This window comes from Gigantopelta aegis, chromosome 3 (assembly GCF_016097555.1).
Source record: "Gigantopelta aegis isolate Gae_Host chromosome 3, Gae_host_genome, whole genome shotgun sequence".
Classification (NCBI taxonomy): domain Eukaryota; kingdom Metazoa; phylum Mollusca; class Gastropoda; order Neomphalida; family Peltospiridae; genus Gigantopelta; species Gigantopelta aegis.
In genome coordinates, this window is record NC_054701.1 from 88319122 (window position 1) to 88340944 (window position 21823).

The 21823-nt window shown below is 37.9% G+C and overlaps 1 protein-coding gene across 2 annotated transcripts; it reads left to right on the forward strand.

Moving 5' to 3' along the window:
- Nucleotides 1-604: 604 nt before the first annotated feature.
- Nucleotides 605-20833, forward strand: LOC121369273 (density-regulated protein homolog). Of its 2 annotated transcripts, none has more exons than XM_041494235.1 (7): nucleotides 605-749; nucleotides 9960-10061; nucleotides 13418-13437; nucleotides 13874-13958; nucleotides 14486-14665; nucleotides 15253-15395; nucleotides 20727-20833. In XM_041494235.1, the coding sequence occupies exons 2-7, from the start codon at nucleotides 9962-9964 to the stop codon at nucleotides 20766-20768; spliced, it is 570 nt and encodes a 189-aa protein (XP_041350169.1). In that variant the 5' UTR covers nucleotides 605-749; nucleotides 9960-9961; the 3' UTR covers nucleotides 20769-20833. The 2 variants fall into 2 exon arrangements, with proteins under 2 accessions (XP_041350169.1, XP_041350170.1); XM_041494236.1 differs by lacking the exon at nucleotides 605-749 and adding an exon at nucleotides 814-976.
- Nucleotides 20834-21823: the final 990 nt, after the last annotated feature.

The window sequence follows — 21823 nt, forward strand, 5'->3', positions numbered from 1 at the left end:
GAGTTGTCTGGTCCCCTTTTAGAATTATGTCCCTGAAAAACAAAATGTACGGTTAACATGTATGCAGGTTAAATTTAACATGAATGTGTGTACGTGGGCCTTCAACGACGCCCATTATAACATTTCGTAACATTACGACCAACTCCTCTAAAGTGGTGTGTGTGTGTTGTATTATTATTAAATGACAGAGAAAAGAACAAATAGGCCTACTCTGCATTGACTTTATGAATAAAATAATTCGTAACATTGGTAGTTTGGGGGTTTTTTTTCATAACGTTAGTCAATTCTTTGCAACACCCCGTACCTACCCCATAACATTTCGTAATTGTTGAACAGCCTATGTTCTTTTAAGAAATTAGTTCTTCAAAGGTAACAATCACACACTGAGTAACAAAATTACGAAAATGTACGTTATTTGGCCGGTATAATATACGCCCGGTCCCCTCCATTATTATTTTTAGTTAGGGTTGAGGGTTAGGGTTAGGGTTAGGGTTGGGGTTACGGCTGGGGTTAGGACTAGCGTTGGGGTTAGGGTTGGAGTTAGGGTTAGGGTTAGGGGAAGGGGGGACCGGGCGGATATTTTTCCCGCGAGTCCAGGGTTCTACCAAGGCAAGGGACTCGGATGTTTCAAAATCAGTTGATGCTCAAACATTTTAATGGTAATTTAAACAAGAACCACTTCCGCTACGTCAAGAACGACAACAAATAACAACTTCCGCTTTAAACACGAGAAAACAGATTTGTAATTAGTAAGTGTAAAAAATTAAATAAACACTAATTTTGATGATTTTGAAAATACTCCAACAATGAAAAATCAGTAAATCTTTGCAACATAGTGGTCTTTTCAGGCTATTTTTGTATCCGGGTCGTTTCGCTCTAAAACCATTCGAACCCTGTGTCGTTTCGCCCTTAGACCCGTTCATCCAGGGTTGGTTCGTTCTAAATCTTATTCGTACCGGGTCGTTTCGCCCCAAAAGTGAGTCGATTTTATATTTATTAGTCTAATTTGTTTTTTTTATAATACTGTGTACATGAGCCACAACTAAAGTTCATGACAACTGAACATTATTTCACTCTGGACATAAATTTGATAATAACTGGAAACTCGTTTATTATCCTCTATTTGTTGTATGTGTATGTCCTGTATGCAGTGTAATAATTAATATGTTAAAATTATTTAAAATTATTATATTAAACCCACTAGGCCTACCATAAAAAAGATGGAACAAATAAAAACAAAGAAAGGAATTGTTTTATTTCCAGCGGATGTTTCAGCCTGAAAAGAAAAGAAAAAGAAAAAAAATTAAACATTACTTTTTATCTAGATATAATAAATCCATGAATAAATTATTTTATTAACAAAATAAAAATTAGGGCGAAACGACCCTACATGAGGGCGAACCGACTCAGTTATCGGTACGAATGGACTCGGGTCGAAACGACACGGGCGATCTAGTCATAGGGGCGAAACGACCTGTTGCCCTATTTTTAGTACCGATTTAGTTTTTCATGTCGTGACCTGTTTTCGTTACAACATATTTACGTAAGGCCAAGAGAATGAAAGTTATAGATTTGCGTCCGAACAATTTTAAAAACACATGAGGCTTTTTTTTATTATTCATTATTCATTATTTTTATTGATCTATTATCACATCGTTTGACACATCAAGAGTTCGGCAATTTTCGTCAATGTTTGGAATATACTGCTTCCTGCTTGAGGATTCAATGCTCTACTGGGCTACACTTCAGAATTTATGATGGAGATGGCAGTTTTGGCGTGAAGGACCTCGTAGACTATTGACGATTTGGAACTTGAATTTGTGTGATGATCATTAAGTGCCTTTTTTTGTGCAAATAATGAAACTTTTTGTAAATAATGAAAATTTTCAGCGGTACCTTTCATGGCATGCGGGCGGTGGACGCAGATTTATAACTTTCATTCTTATGGCCTAATCCAAAGTTCCTAAATATTTTTTAAGAATACCTTTATTGTATCAACTAAGCAAGAGTTTTGAAGTTTGTCCAGTTCTATAGAATAATATTCAATATATAGTTGGTCGTTACCCCCTATGGTTAGGGTTATGGTTAAGGCTAGCTTTTGGTTTAGGTTGAGGTTCCCTCTTCATACGCTACTACGGTACCATAATCAGGTTGTTTTGCCCTTATCCAGATTTGCCCTAAGTCGTTTCATCCTCCGAATGGGTCGTTTTGCCCTCCGAACGGGTCGTTTTGCCCTTCAAACAGTCGTGTCATTTCGCCCTACCCTCTCATCCACATTAGGTACAGCAGACCCCCCCAAAAAAAAAATCTTTTTTTCTTTCTTTATGGTCATAGTTTCATTAAAACTGTTGCTCTTATTGAAAAAACATCACTATATTATCCAAATGAAGCAAAATAAGGTCGTAGTAGCCTTGTACTTCTGTGACCAAACATGGCCGACATGACAATTTTAATTTGGGTTACGTCCACTTTTGTAAATAACAGAGAAATTTCCGTTGTAAGCTTATAGATGTTACAAGCAGTTATTAATGTTGCATCTCTGAAAATTTCAAGTGCAAATATGAAGGGTTACTATTATTTCTGATAACATATGTATTCTTGGGGTAAGTTCGAAACTGCTCCAAAATGACAAAAACACACAGACATCTTGGAATACGTAATTTAATGACATAATAATTTCAGGGCTCGCGCTGTCGGTAGCCAAATTAGCCATTGGCTAATTTTGACAAAAAATGGCTAATAAAATGTGCAAGTGGCTAAAATTTTGGCTAAGCCATTTTCTGTCTTCTGATGTGAACAAACGGTTATATAATCTATCCGACACCTCAAACATAATAATAATACCAAATATTCAATTAGCGTAATGGCGATCTCGCGACTGGTAATAAAAAAAATGGTGTCGTGCAGAATTCAACGTAGGCTTTATAATGTTTGCTTATTTTAATAATCATGGTTATTAATTTTAACAGCATGCATTCAACATGTATGACAGCAATGTCTGGAAGATCTGTAACTTGTTATTTTTACTTTGTAAAATCTTTGAACCAAAGTAATAAAAACAACCCGACAAAGCGTGTCAATTTTAATACATATGCCAGTTCAGGGCCGAAAGACATGTAGGCTATCTCAAGGGCAGAGTTCAGCCAGACCGAGCAAAAACAAAATGTTCGCTAGACTGGTTTGTGCGCTTCACGTTAAACCAAATGGACATGACGAACACCAATCAAATAGTTCGCGAACGTTAGGAAGAACGTTCGTTGGCTGAAGTGAGGACAGCTCTCAGTGCGAATATGCGTCATGCTTCAGAGTCGGCCGACACCCGCGTGTCAAGAGATATCGTTGCGGACATTAAACAATACGATTACGCAAAAGTTATTTATGCAAATGTTACATCAGAATAACATTTTCAGTTCACATTCATTCACGCTTATACAATAATGTACATCCAGACCAATAATAAAAAGGAAAACGTAAAGGTTTAGATCGCAGATGGAAAGTGGATACACATTACACGAAAAATAAGCTTCTTGTTTCAAAATATTAAAAAAAATAGAAGATATATATTTACCTAGACTCATAATAATATTTAATACTTGAAGATTTCAATAAAAGATGCAATAGAACTTATCATCTGTACTGGTCTTTTAACTCAAACCAGTAAAAACCTATCACACAACGAATGCCAATGCTTGGCCAATATGTTTAATCAATTTCTTACGTAACTATTTACATACTTTACACAGGTCTTCAATGTCATTATTAGAAACAAAGCAATGTAAGTAGCCATATTTCACCTTTGAAAGGAATGTCCAAACACTCATAAAATATCAGAAAGGTAAATTTCTATCCAGGAAAAATATCCTCAAAACATATTTTAGCAGCTGAAACACTGAAGGCATGAGACAGCAGTAACACGTGTGCTAAATAATTTACTAAATGGGCAATTCCACAGTAACGGATTACAAGTTGGAGAGATATTTCAGGCATTAAAATCAGCTAGTCCACATAAGACAAATTATCATAATGATGTACAAAATAGAAATTATATTACAAATTATCTTTTCATAATTTTGTTGTACAACATTGAATGCCGGTAACGGAATTACACCGTTTGGTAACGGAATTACCGCTCTGAATTTACTTTTGAAAAACAATATTTATTTACTTTAAATTTGATTTTCAAATATGTTGCATAATTTTATAAGTTAAATAATAATTCAGTATACTTGTTTTAAGCATTCATACAATATTTCAAATGATAACTTGAAATATTTCAATATCGGTAAAATGTACACGTACATATGAGTGGAGATTTAAACTAGCACTAAACTGTGTACATATTACATAGTAAATGTTTAAAATGTTTTACAGCAATTGAAAAAAATTCTTGAACAGTGACATTGTTAATAACAAAGAGAATTACACCAGGTCAGAGGAACACAGGCCAATTAAAATTATATAAACTGACCGTCAAACATCTAGATTGTATTACGGTAAGTGAAAGATATTATGCCTAATAATAAAATTCCTCATCTATCTGAGGTTATGATAACATACATGACAACATTCAAAACACCAGTATTTTCTTTTTTGGCCAATCAAACATGCCATCTTTCCAGTTTAAGAATTTTACTCAGAAAAAGAAAAAAAGAAATGCTTTATTTAACGACGCACTCAACACATTATTTTACGGTTATATGGCATCAGACATATGGTTAAGGACCACACAGATTTTGAGAGGAAACCCGCTGTCGCCACTACATGGGCTACTCTTCCAATTAGCAGCAAGGGATCTTTTATTTGCGCTTCCCACAGGCAGGATAGCACAAACCATGGCCTTTGTTGAACCAGTTATGGATCACTGGTCGGTGCAAGTGGTTTACACCTACCCATTGAGCCTTGCAGAGCACTCACTCAGGGTTTGCAGTCGGTATCTGGATTAAAAATCCCATGCCTCAACTGGGATCCGAACCCAGTACCTACCAGCCTGTAGACCGGTGGCCTACCACAGAATTTTACTCAGATTAGATTTCCTTGTAAAGACAGCATTAACACTATAAAACGGTTGTTTTCTTTTTGTCCATTATATACATTTAAAAGCATAATGTTGGTAATTAGAATGATACTTTCCATATTCTGGATATCCTGTCATTTAAATATAAATTATTAAATACATGTACAGTCAATAAATGCCTTTGGATATTAAAGTTTGCTTCAAGTAAATATGTTATATTACATTTCCACTTTCTGGACCCTATATATGTTTAAAGATCTATACAGGGCTTGAAATTGTGGCCTGTAAAAAGTGAAAAGAAGTCTATTTTTAAATCTTGCAAGTGAAATAAACATTCACCTGCTAAAATTAACTAAAAATTGCGTCATTTTTCAAAAAACAGATGTACGTACGATCATCTCATCTTGTATTTAGCTGAGGCCGAGCTCATAATTCTATTACATTTTAATTTTATAATGCTCTAAACTACATAGAGGTCTTAAGTTTCCACACACTGTCCCATACCCTACATTCACGTTGTGCTGTCTTATTTCCAGTAGGCCATTTTTGTTTCACAGCAGGCCATATTTCTTTTAGATTGCTATTTAAAAAAAAAAATAATGGCAGGCCATATTTTGCTTCATATTTCGAATCCCGATATAATTCTCGTAGGTTTTGATTATAACTTGAATTTGTCATGGATTTGCAGAAGTTTAGTCATCATAATGAAGCTTTTAAGTAGAACTGGTTGGTTAAAGTGTATCAGATTTCCTTAATTTCTATATTGTCAATGGATGACATTTATATTTGCTATGGGTGTTCCGCAAATGCATTTGGTGCCACTACTAGTACTATTATCATATGGATTTTTTAAAAAGATTTTGTATATCTTCCTATTGTTACATCACTTGATGTATTGGTGTATATGGATAAGAGTGTAGCATTTTAGTACTATGTAGGTTTATATTAAAGTGTTTCTTGACACTATATACCAAAGACGGTAACGGAATTACAAACCTATGGTAACGGAATTACATATGTTTACAGCAATATAATTTTACTAATAATGTATGAATGTGAAAGTAAATGTGTCTGATTATGTTCATTAACAGCAATATAATTTTACTAATAATGTATGAATGTGAAAGTAAATGTGTCTGATTATGTTCATTAACATATACTCAGAGAATATGAGTTGATTCCTTGATTAAATATATATGAATAATACAATCTAAGTTTTTGTTTGTTTTTGGTAATGGAATTACAAACTGATTCTATGTTTTCTAATTTCCCCTAAATCTAAAAAAATTTTTTTTTATATTAAAGTGGATTATGAAGTGTAGTACTTTGTTAGTGGTAAAACAAAAACACTAATAAAAAGAATATTACCTTCAATTACATGGCTGCTGTACATAAATTCATAGTGTGTATTACGGAAGTGTCATATTTTTAGTGTAACGGTATCCTCATAAAATAGCTAAAGTCTAACACATCCATTTATTTTACAATATTTTACTTACCAGATTTGGATTCTCCAGACAATTTTACATTAAAAACAATCTTAATATATCAGGAATAACATGATTTGATTTTTTCACTCCATGTCTACTTTAGCGTGGAATTGCCCAAATGCAGCTATGATTATTTTGGTTCAATAAAGTGCTGTATAAAGACAAATTCAAACAATGAATTATTATAAATATAACTATATACCACTTTGAATTATAATAAAATTTTATGGCCAGATCTACCAAATTTAGCATCCATGAAAGAGTATTAGTCTAAATGAATGAATTACACTTGTCACACACTTCATTTCTGTTCCAGGTTCTGTCACAGTTGGAAACAGAAAACATAACAGCATCAAGCTTGAAGTATAAATGAATCTACTGAAAGTTGTCTCATAACCACGTGTACTCTCCCACTCCGTTTCGATTTCAGGTTTCTCCATAGACGCACAGAGACTACAAATTTCCTGGAATAAAGAAAAATACCCATTATGACCATGGCTATTTATCTTTTTGTTTCAAATATTGTAATTAGTTTGACATAATATTTGTAAATACAAATATTCATTACATCAGATGAAACACACCTTCAAATGTTTTTTCTGTATGTAGTTGTTTTCACCTGTTCAAAAGGCTACCAATAGTGCCACCTCACATATGCCAATTTTAAGCATAAACTTAATGTTCAGCAGAGTTCTTCATTTAAAAAAAAAATGATTACCAGTATTAATAGAATTAAATCATGAGACATTATCTTTTTTCTTATTTATAAATAGACTGAGACTTCAATTGAGGATTTTATTGGAATGTGTACAACTATTTTGCACATAAATGTAGAGGTGCATATCTTAGATACGGTAACTGTGAGAATAACATACACTGTCATAATCTAATATTAAGTGTACTTCTTAGATTCTTAGATCAGAACGTGTTATTGTGGGATCATCTGTTAGTCTTTAGCTGATGTGGAAGTATTCTCAACTGTAATATTAATTGGATTTTTTTTAAAATAATTATTACAGAGAACATTTTGTTTTTAAAATTTTGAAAAGTGACAGTGCTATCAATTTAAGAATTGATTAGCAACTACTATTTAATGTTTTAGCATTGTATAGCTATATTTGAAACTTGCAGAGTGGATCGCAATGCTATACAAATGTTCACTGTATTAAATATACTAATCTCATCTACTTTACAGTTTAGTATCTTTTGCAAATAATTAATTCTTTACCATTTTTAACAGTAATATTCATTGATGAAGTGATGAAAAAGTATAATTATATTTAGAATTTAATGTTACTTGGTTACCAAAAAATTTAAGTTTGTGTCACGATGTGATTAGTTTGGTACCTGAAACATTTTCTTTAAAAAAATATATTTACAAATATAACAGACTTAAAAAGTACAAATTCTCTGTATTATACTTAATGATTTATTTCAATTGCATTAATACTATTCTTTTGTATAAAACTGAACCAGTCATATGCTGAACTCATTCAAATGATTTACATGAAAATAGATATACATGTCTATATTTGAATGGTTATGCATTATCAAGAGGTTTTTTAAAATCAACTTCAACTATCATGATAAGCATCATGATAAGCAAAACATTATTTTAAGTTATTTTGAATTCAATATGCATTGTCTTCTAAAAATAACGCTTCAGTATGATATATATTCTACCCAAAAAGTTAATAATGGGTGGATAAATAATGACAAAGCATCAAATACGTTTAATTTTATGAAAATGTGTCCCTGCTGTGAAGTTCTGTATTTTTTCACTTTTGCGGGTCAGTGGGTCAGAGTTAACTCCCTTGAAATATTTTCGATGTCAAATTAAACTAACTTGTTGGGGTTTTAAAATTACAAAAAAATAAATATTTATGCTGTTTTATTATATTACTATAGATATTTATCAATATCTCGGTGAAATCGCCCTTTTTGGGGCAAAATAAAAAGTATTCAAAGTTTCACTTGCCTCAAAAAAAGTCTTTTTGTAGTCGTTCAAGTTCGGAAACAGGATATACATCAATCGGAAGATGTGTACTTGTATAACAACCAAAGAAACGTGCAAAATCGTCATCAAAACGAGCGTATTCTGGCCTCGAACATCACCACCAGTTGTGAACCAAAATCATAGCATTTCGGAATATGGGTGCAGCTGCGCCCCTAGCGGCGGCTGCGGTCGCTATCCTCATACAGTGTTCTCGCTGGGTGAAAATTAAAGGAGGGTGGCCGCTCGGTGCCCATATCCACAAGGGTTCAGGCACGCCCACCCCGGATTTAGCCTCTGACTTCGCCAGTGACCAACTCCGGGGCGGAGTTTAAATGGAGCAGCGAGAATACTGCTCATATATAAATATTGTGTCTTTTTTTTCAGCAAGGAGCTATTTTAATGGAAATAAATAAATCATGGTAGCAAGCTATGGCTAAAGACATAATAAAATGTAATATTTGCGGCTCTTGATAGTAATAATTAATTTCAATGTTTGTGTCTGTATATTATACACAAACAATTTTAATGTGATTATTTAAAAAATACATTAATTTTAATACTGTATTTATGTGAATATTCAAACACGTCAATCCTGATCGCCACCTCCGACAAATGTCGCTTGTATCAATGTCATTGTCAAAATCTCGTCTGCTTCACACATAAGTTTTAATCTCTTCACAACAGAAAATGACATGAGGGAGAGGACACAGTTAAGCCACAAAGATTTAGATTAAAATACACCCAAGGGTGAAACGACCCAGATAAAGAGCGAAAAGACCTTACCGGGGGGACGAAACGAAACGAAAATGGATATGGGTGAAATGACTCGGTGGTGAAATTGTTTTGAGGCGAAATGACCCGGATTCCGTCATACATGTATCAATATAATGATGGTGAAAATCTTTTCCTAGAATATAATCATGTCACCTATATGGACTTCGCTGAGATCTCCTAGGACAAAAAAACATGTATTTTTTTGCCATTATCCATTTTGCTTTTTTGTGGAATACTCATCAAGAGGGGGAAGCCTCTGAAGAATGTGACGTAATTAATATGACATCATAATGATAGCCTATGCCATAACACAGGTCATGATGTTGTTAGATTACGTCACATCCTTGAAAAGTATTCCATTAAAAAACAAAATGGCAGCCTACGTGCTTTTTGTCCAAGGAGATTTCAGTGAAGTCAATATAGGTGACATGATTACAATCTAGTATGTGGAATCTGTGTCACTGCAATGTTTTTTTTCACAATTTTTGTCTGTACAAAATGTCAAAATCTAAAGGGAGGGGAGTAATTTATTGTAGTTGTTAACAATGTTTTTCTGAGTTTAGGATTAATCCGATTAGGATTAGGATTATCAGGATAAAGGTTAGGATTATATCTGGGGGAAGTTTATAGGGAACATTTTGTTCCTTTGCTTGGTGATATGTGATTTGTTATATATTAATTTTAGATATGACAGAAGTGGAAGCTGGGGGTGAAGGTCACAATTTCCTGAAGTATGATGGTCCAAAGCCTGGATGTCGGTATCCACTTCGAGTCATTTACTGTGGAGGTACATGTATTACTCATTGCATGGCATTATAATCTTAGTTAAAGTTGCTGCATAAATTTATGAGTGGTATGCACACTTTCGATGTTTTGATTGACAGCCGATAGTCCCGAAACACCGGAAGCGTACAAATAACCAATCATACCACATTCATGCCACAAGTAAGTTTATGAGGTAACTGACTTGTAAAACACTCCTAAAGGATAAGAAAGTTTGAGCATGCATGCCTTCATAACATTTTGAACGCAACCAATGATAACTCTTCCCCCCTATATTGTTACGTAATTGTTGAATGACCACTTTGCCAAGTGGTGGCATTCTCCTGATATGGAACTGTTACAATGTTTCTTTTTTTATGTCTTACAATTAAAATATTACTTATTTGATTTTTTTTATCCAAGTTCTCTTTTTCCAGTTTAAGAATAGGTGTGAACCAGGGGTGGGGGAAAATAAAATTGTGAATCGGTCCCACGTGATGTCATCATTACCGGTGGAGGGGGAGAGGGAAAATAGAAAAAGGAATAAAAAAAATTATATATACTACTCAAAAGAATTTAAGGGTCAAAAATTTATAACCAAATAAGTTTCAGAGTGTATTAGATTGATGATGTAAACTACACCAAATTTTTTTTTTATTGTTCCATATTTACAAAAAACCACAAATAAACATCACTGTATACAAGAAAGTCACATGACATGCTGTCAAAGTTGAAGGTTGTCAAACATGGATTTTACACATTAGAACATTCGTTTAATAGTGTGTAAATCCACCCCTGGCGCGAATACACTCGACACATCGTTGCCTCATGCTATTGATCAGACGTCTGAAGAACTCTTGGGGAATGGCCTGCCACTCTGCCATAAGAAGTTGACCCAGATCATGAAGGTTGGCCGGAGGGGCATGGTTATCCCGAACTCTCCTGCCTAATTCGTCCCAGGCATGCTCTATTGGGGCCAAGTCAGGCAAATATGCTGGCCAATCCATCCTGGCGATACCTTGTTGTCTGAGAAAGTCCGTTACCACCCTGGCGCGGTGGGGTCTGGCATTGTCATCCTGCAGAACTGCCCCGCCGCCAATCTGCTGAAGGCCTGGGAGAACCAACGGCCGGATAATCTCATTCAGATAGCGGATTCCATTCAGATTGCCATCCACCACATAGAGGGGGGTCCTGTGGTGGATAGAGATGCCGCCCCACACCATGCCGCTGCCACCACCGAACCGGTGACGTTGTCTAATGTTAACGTCAGCGAAGCGCTCCCCAGGACGTCTGTAGACACGAACCCGACCGTCGTTGAATTGGAGACTAAACCTGGACTCATCAGTGAACATCACTCGACCCCACTGAACACGTTGCCACCGCAGATGAAGCGTGCACCAGTGACGTCTGGCCGTTCTGTGACGTGGTAGGAGTGGTGGTCGAACAGCCTGGCGACGGCAGCGTAGATTATTGGCTCTCAGAAGATTGCGTATGGTTTGTTCAGACACTCGAGTTCCAGTCGCAGTCCGCAGATTGTCACGTAATCGGCGTGCAGTGGTTGTGCGTTGACATAGAGCCATATTGGTGATGTAGCGGTCCTCTCTATTTGTAGTGCTTCGGGGTCTTCCCGAACGTGGACGATTTCGAACAGAATTCATTGCTTGGTACCGTTGCCACAGTCGGCCAATGACACTCTGACTGACACCAAGTCTCAGAGCAACATTTCTTTGCGTATTGCCATCCTGAAGCCAAGCAATAGCCCTTCCTCGATCTTCGATAGTCAGTTGAAGTCGTACCATTGTCGAATTTGGAGTGTGCACCGTACACGAACGCAAGCTCCAATTATACGGAAATTCAGCATTGGGAACATGGAATACACGTGCAAAGCGTGCAAATGAAGCGCTTTGTGAAAAAGCAAGTTATGGGCACTTAGCAGACCTTTCGCTTTCGCCCTAGTTTACGTGCAAATGTAAGCATGTTTTCGCCATTAGAACTAGTCGACAGTGTCAATGACAGTGGATTTTAATTCATTTATGGGTTGCTTAGACCCACTTTCGTCAAAATGGAACAATACCATGCTTGACATTATGGTCTAGCTAATATAATTGACATTCAGAAAATAATGTCGAAAATATCGTCTGACCCTTAAATTCTTTTGAGTAGTATATATATATAAAGTCATTTAAAAATCAATATTTGCCAAATAGTTTTGTGAAAAATCATAGTGGTGTTTGTATATTTTTATCTTGAATGCGAAATGATAACATCAAAGCATGAAATAATTTTTCTTTTTTTTATCATATCAGCGAAAAAACCACAAATTGTATATATTTTACATACTGGAATAAATAATATAAAAAAAAGGAATAAAAGTTGTGAATTTTAACTGATATATGTATAAAAAGTACGAGTATTGAGTACTATGTCCTGAAAATTAATAAACGATGATACCATTGAAGCATTTGACAGCTTGAGCTAGCACATGTTTAGATAAAACAATTAATAACGTCGCTGATTGAATAGCATTTGACCTCTACTGGCTCTAGAGATAGCAAGTGTAGCTAGTCTGCTCACTCCCATTTGTAACAAAAACGGAATAAACCTTTTTTTAATCTTATAGTCCTTTATAATTATTGGATACACTCAACAGTCAACACATACATTTATAAATATAAATACATTTATAGATTATTTTAGTATATTTTATGCTATTTCAAGTAGTTCATATTTCACAAAAGCCTATTTCCCTGGACTCGGACACTCGACCCGACAAGTACACAGGTGTTGAGAGGACAATGATTGTAACAAGTTGCAAACTCTGGGTCCTCTGTTTTAATTGGAGTGTAATACCTTGATAGCTTTCTCACCAAGAATGGTGTTATTGTTAATGGCTGTTTAATTTCATGACCAATTCAGTGGCTTTGACAAATGTCTAGCCTAGTGGCAGAGGATTGATACTACTGTAGGTCCAGCGATATATCCTTATGGCAGACTTTAAAATCACAGATGTCTGAAACACCACTCATGTTGACCGCTATTTATTTATTTATTATTATTTTAAATCATGCACAAGATACTGATGTCTGGAAATGCTGTTAATGTTAGAGTTGCACAGATTATGTGACTTAAAATGTACATTCCTGTTCATCTTACATTGATATATACACATACATGTATGTATCATTTTAAACAATTATCATTTGCTGAAAATTAACCAGTTATCTTTTCTGATTTATAGCTGGATGTTTTATTCAGTTTTATGTTGGGATTCACTACGCAGGCTTTAGAGATAACTTCACAATTTTAAAATAATAAATAAGTTATTTTAATTTCGGTGCAGTAGTATTTTGTAAATAATTGATATTTTCTTGTTAATTTCAGAATGTAGCATGCCAACCGAGGTAAGTCCATCGTAGTTGGTTCTCAAGTTGATAAAGATTTCAGTCTACATGTAATATGAATACACCGAGAATACTGTCTCTGGAGATTTTCACTTGTCATGTGAAATAAAAGGTTGGATACATACAGGGAATACTACATGAGAGGCTGATAGATACCATTTATTTCAAAACATACTGCATGATCATCAGCTAATTGTATGCATTTTAAAACATATTTTTATGTAATTCGTATCTGATGGGCACAAGTATTTTATTTACATTCACAAAAGCGGGTTAAAAATGTTTTAAATGTCCTTTTCAATATTCTTTCACAGTGATATATATACATATATCAGTAGGAAAAAAGTGTTCAGAGAAACCATATTTTGTTTTTAGTAAGCGTCTATGGCTTTTAATGGAAAATCATTTCTATTATGTTTCACTGTTATTATTTCAGTATTGTGAATATTACCCCAACTATGAAAAGTGCAAACAGTGGCTTGAAAAGAATCTACCAGAAGAATTTGAACGACTGATGGAAGGTGAGTTTTTGTCATGAAGCCATTGCAAGATTTTGGATTATATTTATAATGTGTCTGTGAATAGCTTGATAAATTTGTTCCACCATTATCAGTCTTTGTGTTTTTAATTTGGATGGGATTTAGAGTCAGTTGAGTGTTCACCCGAGGTGCTTGTGTCACAGGATCAAACTATTTTGGTAGATGCATTTAACTGATTGGGGTTTTCTCGTTCCAACCAGTGCTTTCCTGTCTGTTGAAAAGTGCATATTAAAGATCCCTTGCTGTTAATGGAAAAATGTAGCAGGTTTCCTTTGATGACTATGAGTCAGAATTACCAAATGTTTGCCTTCTAATAGCTGATAAATCAATGTGCTCTAGTGGTGTTGTTAAACAAAACAAACTTTAACTTTCTAATTTTAATTGTGACTGCAAAGGCCCAGTTATTATACCACTTAGATCAATGCTTATACCACTGTGAACTTGGAATATTACTTTGATTTTAATTACTTAATTTTTTGTTGCTGATTGTTGGACGACTAAATTTGTAGGAAAAGAAGAGGTAGAGTGTAAAGGTGATGATGGAGAGGAGAAGAAGAAGAGACAGACACGTGGGGGGAAGGGAATGATGAAAGCCAAGAAGAAGGCGGAGCCCCAGGGCATCAGGATGTGGACGGCCACGAGGGGCAAGAAGAAGAAAGTGACGGTAATCACTGGTCTCGCGTCGTATGGTGAGTCGTTAATCTCGATTTTATTTTACATCTTTTTAATCCCCTACCAGTCCAACTGGAGGGGACTATAGGTTTCGTCTGCATCCGTCTGTCTGTCCGTCTGTCCCACATGTAGTTTTCCAGATTTTGTTTTGTGTATAGCTTTATCATGTAGAGTTACAGATCAAGTTTAACTGTCATGGAGATTTAGCTATTTTTGACAGAGTTATGGCCCTTGAATTTAGGAGATAATTAAATTTGTTGGGCCCAGTAGGGAACATGTATTGCTTTAGCAGTACCCTAAATATGCTTGTTCACAACTAGTTTTCTAGTTGTGGTAAATTTTAATTTTTATTGATTGCTCAGATTGTAAACACTAAATGTTGAATGAAAATACTGCAAAAAAATTAAATACTAGTACATTTAGTGCTTAAGTCAAGAAGTAGTATTGTTTAACCAACAACAGTTGAGATACATGTTTAATATTTCATTTAGGTCCATTGACAAATCTTATTTTCAAGGGTAGGGTGTTTGAAAGTAAGTATTAATAAGATTAAAGTGTGTTCCAGCGGAGTCATTAAAAACAACTTCAACTGGTTATTTTGCAGATATTGATCTGAAGGAAGCCAGTAAATTCTTTGCCACAAAGTTTTCTTGTGGATCCTCAGTGACCGCAGCAGAAGATGAGATTGTGGTTCAAGGTGACGTTAAAGACGACCTCTGGGATATTTTACCGGAAAAATGGTCACAGGTATGAAACAGATTAAAAAATAAACATCTCACTTTAATAATTTATTCTGTACCCATCTCACACATATGTTAATTTGCTGTAGTCTGTCTACTTTACACACAGCAAAAGTAATTGCAGCTGGAAACAGAGAGGGTAATTTCAATTTTTATTTTAATGTGGCTAGTCTGGGTATTGGAGATGTACATGTCACATTAGTCTGCATGGCACAAAAGTCGCGCATGTTAATTACGTCACATTGTGTCTTGAAACAAGTGTTATGCAAAGCCTAGAAAAGTGTGAAAATTTTAGTTGGGTCCTGGGAACATAGTAAAATTCTATGACAAGTACTAAAACAAAAATTCCCATTGAAATTATACGAGAACAGATAGTCAGTTGACATAACACGATATAAAGTTAATCACAGAAAACACTTTTATTACTTAATGTTAGGAAAAGAGACTTTAAATTTACAGGAATTTAGTTGATAATTAGAATTTTTTTTTCTAATTTTTATTATTATTCATACTTACCTAGTACTAGCACAACAACAATGCTATACGACCCTGAGTTATAACCTCCACTGCAGAATTATATCCCCTTGCCGGATGTATAACCTACACCCGCACATGGGTAGACCGTATATCCTCATTATCGATTCAAAGTCCGGAATGACCAAATCAAAAAAGACCGCCCTCGGGGCGGGTGGGAGGTAACGGTTGTTGTGCTAGTACTAGGTAAGTATGAATAATAATGAAAATTAGAAACAAATTTTGTAATAGTCTTAGTCTTATTCAACTTACCGTACTAGCACAACAACAATGCTATAACAGACGTGATATAACACCGTTAAAGGTAGTACTAGACCAAATAACTTCCGGCTGGGTCAAAGTTCGAGGTGCACCGAACTTTTGATAGAGAAGTGAACACCACAAGTCCTGTGATTGGTTATAAATGTGAGTGTGTTGGTTGTAAAAAATAATCGTTTTATCTGGGTTAAAAAAATATGCACTTTTATTTCATCTAGTACCAATGTGTCAAGTAGCCTTGTGCTTGAAACATGTATGGGGTACCTGTAAAAAAAAGTACTTGAATTTTGTGCGGAACTAGGGTAGTCATAGACGCTACCCGTTATCTCAGAAACGAGCAGCTTGACCCCCATTTTTTTCTGATTCACTTTAAGTGTGAGGGCTGGTAGTATTTATATCCGTGGCGTTTATGTCGGTTGATACGTTGCAGGTAGGAGTTTTAGCCACATATGTTACTATTGTCGTCTATGGGATTTGATTTGGTAGTATACACCCTACAGCACGAGAATTTAACATTAAAGGGAGGAGGTAAGAAAACAAGGAGGACTTACCCATTCAACCAGTAGTGTTCGTCTCAAGTAATGATACAGTGAAAAGCAACCCACATCATACGAGGTATAAAATGTCAAAGTGACTTTTAAATTGATGGACTACAACCCCAATTAAAAGTTAACACGGTGAGGAAACTCACACACCAAGTAATGGTAAAAGACACTCGACTGCCCCAGATAGTCGACCATCCACCCCCACTCTCCAACAGGAGGTGGAGAACTACCTCCCAGAAAGACTACCGCTAGTGACCGGACGAAATAAGGGTCACCCCCTACTCGTGGACCTGCGCACTGAAACGACTTGCTGCCCTGCAATGACTGATTGAATCCGCCGAGTTCCATCCGGACCAACAGCCATATCACGGAAATAAAACTGGTCAAACGTGTGTCGACCTTTCCAAAACCCTGCACTCGTGACCTTGAAAATGTCCAAAGAATCGTGGAAATTAAGGGAAGCAGAAAACGCCCGAATCTCATGAGGTCGAACGGAGAAATTCCGCAGAACATGATCACCCGCCTTCTCATATGCCAGTTTGATGGTTGCAGCAATCCATCTTGACAAAGCATTCTTCGTAAAGTCTCCCGGTTGGCGCGTGAAAGAGATAAACAGTCTCTTAATGTTTTGTCAGAGATTTCTAGCATGGTCCAAATAGAATTTCAAAGCCCGCACCGGACAAAGAAGTCTATCAGAATTATCCGCAGAAAGCGCACGAAATAAACACTGAATGATGGCCGGAGGAAATTCTTCCCCTGGCATCTGGTTCTTAGCCACGAAAACAGGATCAGTACATAACTTAACTGACCCATCCATATTGTGATCCACCAAATCATGCAAAAAAGCATGAATCTCACTAATACGACGGCAAGCCGCTAGTGAGACCAGAAACAAAGTTTTCCACGTCAAATGACGAAGACTGGTGAATTTCAAAGGCTCGTAGGGCTTGCCTTTGAGTGCATGCAGAACCAGAAAAACATTCCATTTAGGCAAAATGGAAGGCTTCTCAACCGTGTTTTGCAACGACTTAAGCAAGTCATGCAACACGAGATTCGTTGAGAAATTTTGACATCCACACTGCCTCAGAGTAGTGAAAATGGATGACCGGTGAAAGTACTCAGCTACGTCATTAACAGTAGGAGACAAGGGATCCACGTCCCTCTCAGTCGCCCAACGAACCTAAGCGCGCCAGTGACACTGGTAGACCCTCTGTAGACTGGCACTTCAAAGAGGAGACGAGCTCAGCAACCCGTTTAGAAAAGCCTCGGTTTCGGAGAGAAACCCCGACAACTGCCATGCGTGAAGTCGGAAAACCTCCGGCTTCGGATGCCACTCTGTCCAACGCAGTCTCTGACTGAGCAGATCGGGTATCAACGGCAATGGCAACAGGAGCGGAGGAAACCAGCCTTGAGCTGCCCAACTCGGGGCTACGAGCGTGACACGACAAGGTTGCTGTCTGATCTTTGCCAGAACCTTGCCAAGCAGAACCAGAGGGGGAAAGGCGTAAAAATCCAGTCTCTGAAGGAGTCCACACCCCTGACAGATGTCGATCCAAAAGGTGTGCACCGAACCCCTCGAGGGAAGCATCGGTAAACAGGACCAATTCTGGAGAAAGTGGGTGTAAAGGAACGACCTGGGACATACACTTGTCCACTAGACACTCTTGGATCGGGAGAACGAACCAAGGCCCCAATGGTATCACCAAATCCCAGTTGAGACCATCCCACACTCGGGACAAATGCCATTGAAGCGGTCTCTTGAACTGTCTGAACCGCACATTCAGCGCCACCAGTGATTCGAGATGGCCTATCAACACATGGAGCGTGCGCACCGATGCACTTTGCTCCACCAGAAGACGTTGCGCCAACGTCGTAAAATTGTGAAGTCGCAAATCCGTCGGAAGAACGGGCGCCTCCACAAGGTGTAAAACCACCCCGAGATAAGTGAAAACCTGCGTTGGCACTAATTCCGACTTGACCCAATTGGGAATAAACCAATCACTGGCGGCGCTCAATGAGCGGTTCAGACGGTTCAAGAGACCGCTTCAATGGCATTTGTCCCGAATAAACCCCAATCGAAGAATCATGTCAATCACAAACTCCATGCCCATGAGTCTGTGACGCCGCCGGAATTAACCAATCGTCCAGGTAATTGTGCATCCGTATACCCAACTGCCTTTACTACCCGAGTAAAGACGTGAGGGCTTGTGGCCAATCTGAATGGCAGAACTCGAAACCCATTCCCCCACCTGAAGCAAAGCGCGAACAGACTGAACCGTCTCGATCTTTATAGATGGAATAACGACGTAAGAATTCAGTAGCTTCAGGTTTAGAATTGGTCGCCACTCGCCATTCTTCTTCTGGGCAAAGAACAGATGGGAATATAATCCTGGAGTGCCCAAATCTACCTCCTGGATAGCGGTGGAGGGACTGGTGGAGGTGATTCCCCTAGCCAGGCTATGAAATTCTCAAAAAGAGAAACATAGTCCCCCCTGAGTCCACCCCTGAGGGCGACCCGAAACCATCGGACCCTGAACAAAAGGTTCCACCCACGCAGTCGAGGGATAACGCCTGGAACCTCTACCCCGATCTGACAGGTCTGGATTGACATCGGTGTAGACACAGGCGCACCCAAGAAAGCTGCCGTTTCCCTGATCCCTGCCGAAGCAGACAACGGGACTGGTGGTGTCGGTTGAAACAGACCATCAGGAAATTCGTACACGTACGAATCCTGCGCCGAATTCTGAACCCAACATACCACGTGTGGATTAGCCAACCCAGTTGACGTAGCCACATGTGAACGATCTAAAAGTTGATACAGGCGCCCCAACAACAGAAGAGACGCCCACACACCCGAAACCACGCCACCCGGCTCCGTGACCGAGACAACGTTGTGAGACTTCGCGATTTCGCCAAGTGGCTCGATCACCGAAGTAGCACCAAAAAGCGTGTTGGCCGAAACAGCGCCTTCGGACACCATGACCAACCTCCACCAGGAGTCTGGTGAGACAAACGGCGCCGCAAAGCGGACTTCATTCTAGAGCTAATCGACCCCTCCACAGAAGGACCGATAACCCTGCCCCCATCAGCAAGATGGGAGTCGGAACTGAGAGACACAGTCGTTCCTGCCATGACTGCACTCCCTCCGACTGATGCCCCCGTTACAACCAACAGGCGCCTCCTCCACCGATGGAGGCAAAAGCAAATCCCCAGGTGGAACGGAGCCTGACCTGGAAGAAACCAAGCGGCGCTGCGGGTTTACTGGTATCACCATGAAGATGGCAAACAGACGAGGAAGCGCCTAAAACTTGGCTGCGAGCTCTTTGAACTGGACACCGACTTGCTGACCAACGGCAAATCGGTATGGAGCACGACCCCGTTCACATCTAAACATCCTCTTACGCTCAGCGTCTTTTGACAGCTTCTTAGCCTTCCCCCACGTGGAGGGGGACCAATTGACATAGATATCACACTGGCATTCAAAACAACAAGAATGGCATGCCCGACATAACAAATGCTGATCAAACTGGGGCAGTCATTTAAGACAACCCCCCTCAGCACACACAACCAACCGGTTGGAGCCCGAGGAAGCCATGTCAGACATTAACCACCTGTGTACACCACCCAAAAGACCTCATATGACAGAGTAAAACAAAATTACAAATTAATAAACAATTTGACAAAAATTACACTACAACAAAACTCGAACACGACTGCAATGGAGGACTGCAGAATAAAAAAAACGAGGATATACGGTCTACCCATGCGCGGGTGTAGGTTATACATCCGGCAAGGGAGATAATTCTGCAGTGGAGGTTATAACTCAGGGTCGTATAGCATTGTTGTTGTGCTAGTACAGTAAGTTGAATAAGACTAATAAAGATGTTATTTTTCTGTTATCATTGTTCCAAGTAAATATCCAGTAATTTTATACTTGTAAAATGGTTGAAACCACATGATCTACATTATAAACTAAAACATTTTTGTTGTTAATTTTTCAGATTGATGAAGACAGTATTGATGACCGAGGAGACAAGAAATAGACAATTATTTTTTCCTGCCCCCCCCCCCTCCCCCCCATTATATAATAAATTATATTTGAAAACAATTAATTCAGTTTGGTGTTGTGACAGTCTGTTTGAAATGGCATCTTACATCCTGCCATACCATCATTTTACATTGACCTGACAAGATCATATCCAACAGATGAAAAAACAATACAGCTCAAGGCTTCGATACCATAAATGAATACAACACGGACAAACTGGGTCTTCTGGTAATAAATACCAGTAGTCATTGAATTCAGGAATGGTTCGTGTTCCAATTGAGGCACTGGGGGATTTTTTCTTATTCCAGTACCAGATCCAACTCTCGGTATGTGTATCGCTAAACTCGTTGAGAGGTGGGGTGAGATTTAGCTCAGTTCTCAGTTGGTCGAGTGCTCGCGTTGCAGGATCGAACCACCTCAGTGGATCCATTCAGCTGATTGGGTTTTTCTCTTTCCAACCAGTGCACCACAACTGGACAAAGGCCGTGGTATGTGCTTTCCTGTCTTTGGGAAAGTGCATATAAAAAGAGCCCTTTCTGCATTAGGAAAAATGTAGCAGGTTTCCTCTTCAAGACTATACATCAGAATTACCAAATGTTTGACATCCCAATAGCTAATGATCAACTAGTCGATGTGTTTCAATTGTGTCATTAAACAAAATAAACTTCTTTTTTTTCGTTGAGAGGTTACATATATCGAGTTTGACCAATTTAACGGGTGCAATTATGAGTGTGTCTCCTAAGTTGGAATAATTATCTCGCAGGCAATGCAAGTTCGGTGCGCTGACGATGTGTGGTCATTTGAAATCATCACACGCATTCTATCATGCCATCACGTTGTGCTGTGTATGGACTCGACCTTTTAAGGTGATGATTTCGTCACATGATGTATGGCCTCCCAGCGTTGATGGAGAAGGAAATCTATTTCACCATCGTTAAGTGGAGAGCAGCTTTTACTCGATGATTCACACAAGACAAATCAAAGACAGATGATAATTATATACTTTTATTTCCTTTCAGCGATTCATGCCATTGCAGAAAAATATTGTGT

Excerpts from the sequence above, each read along its gene's own strand:
- LOC121369273 (XM_041494235.1), top strand. The coding sequence starts at position 9,962 with ATGACAGAAGTGGAAGCTGGGGGTGAAGGTCACAATTTCCTGAAGTAT. Across the intron at positions 14,666-15,252 it reads CACTGGTCTCGCGTCGTATG|ATATTGATCTGAAGGAAGCC; the intron begins GTGAGTCGTTAA and ends GTTATTTTGCAG. Across the intron at positions 15,396-20,726 it reads TACCGGAAAAATGGTCACAG|ATTGATGAAGACAGTATTGA; the intron begins GTATGAAACAGA and ends TTAATTTTTCAG.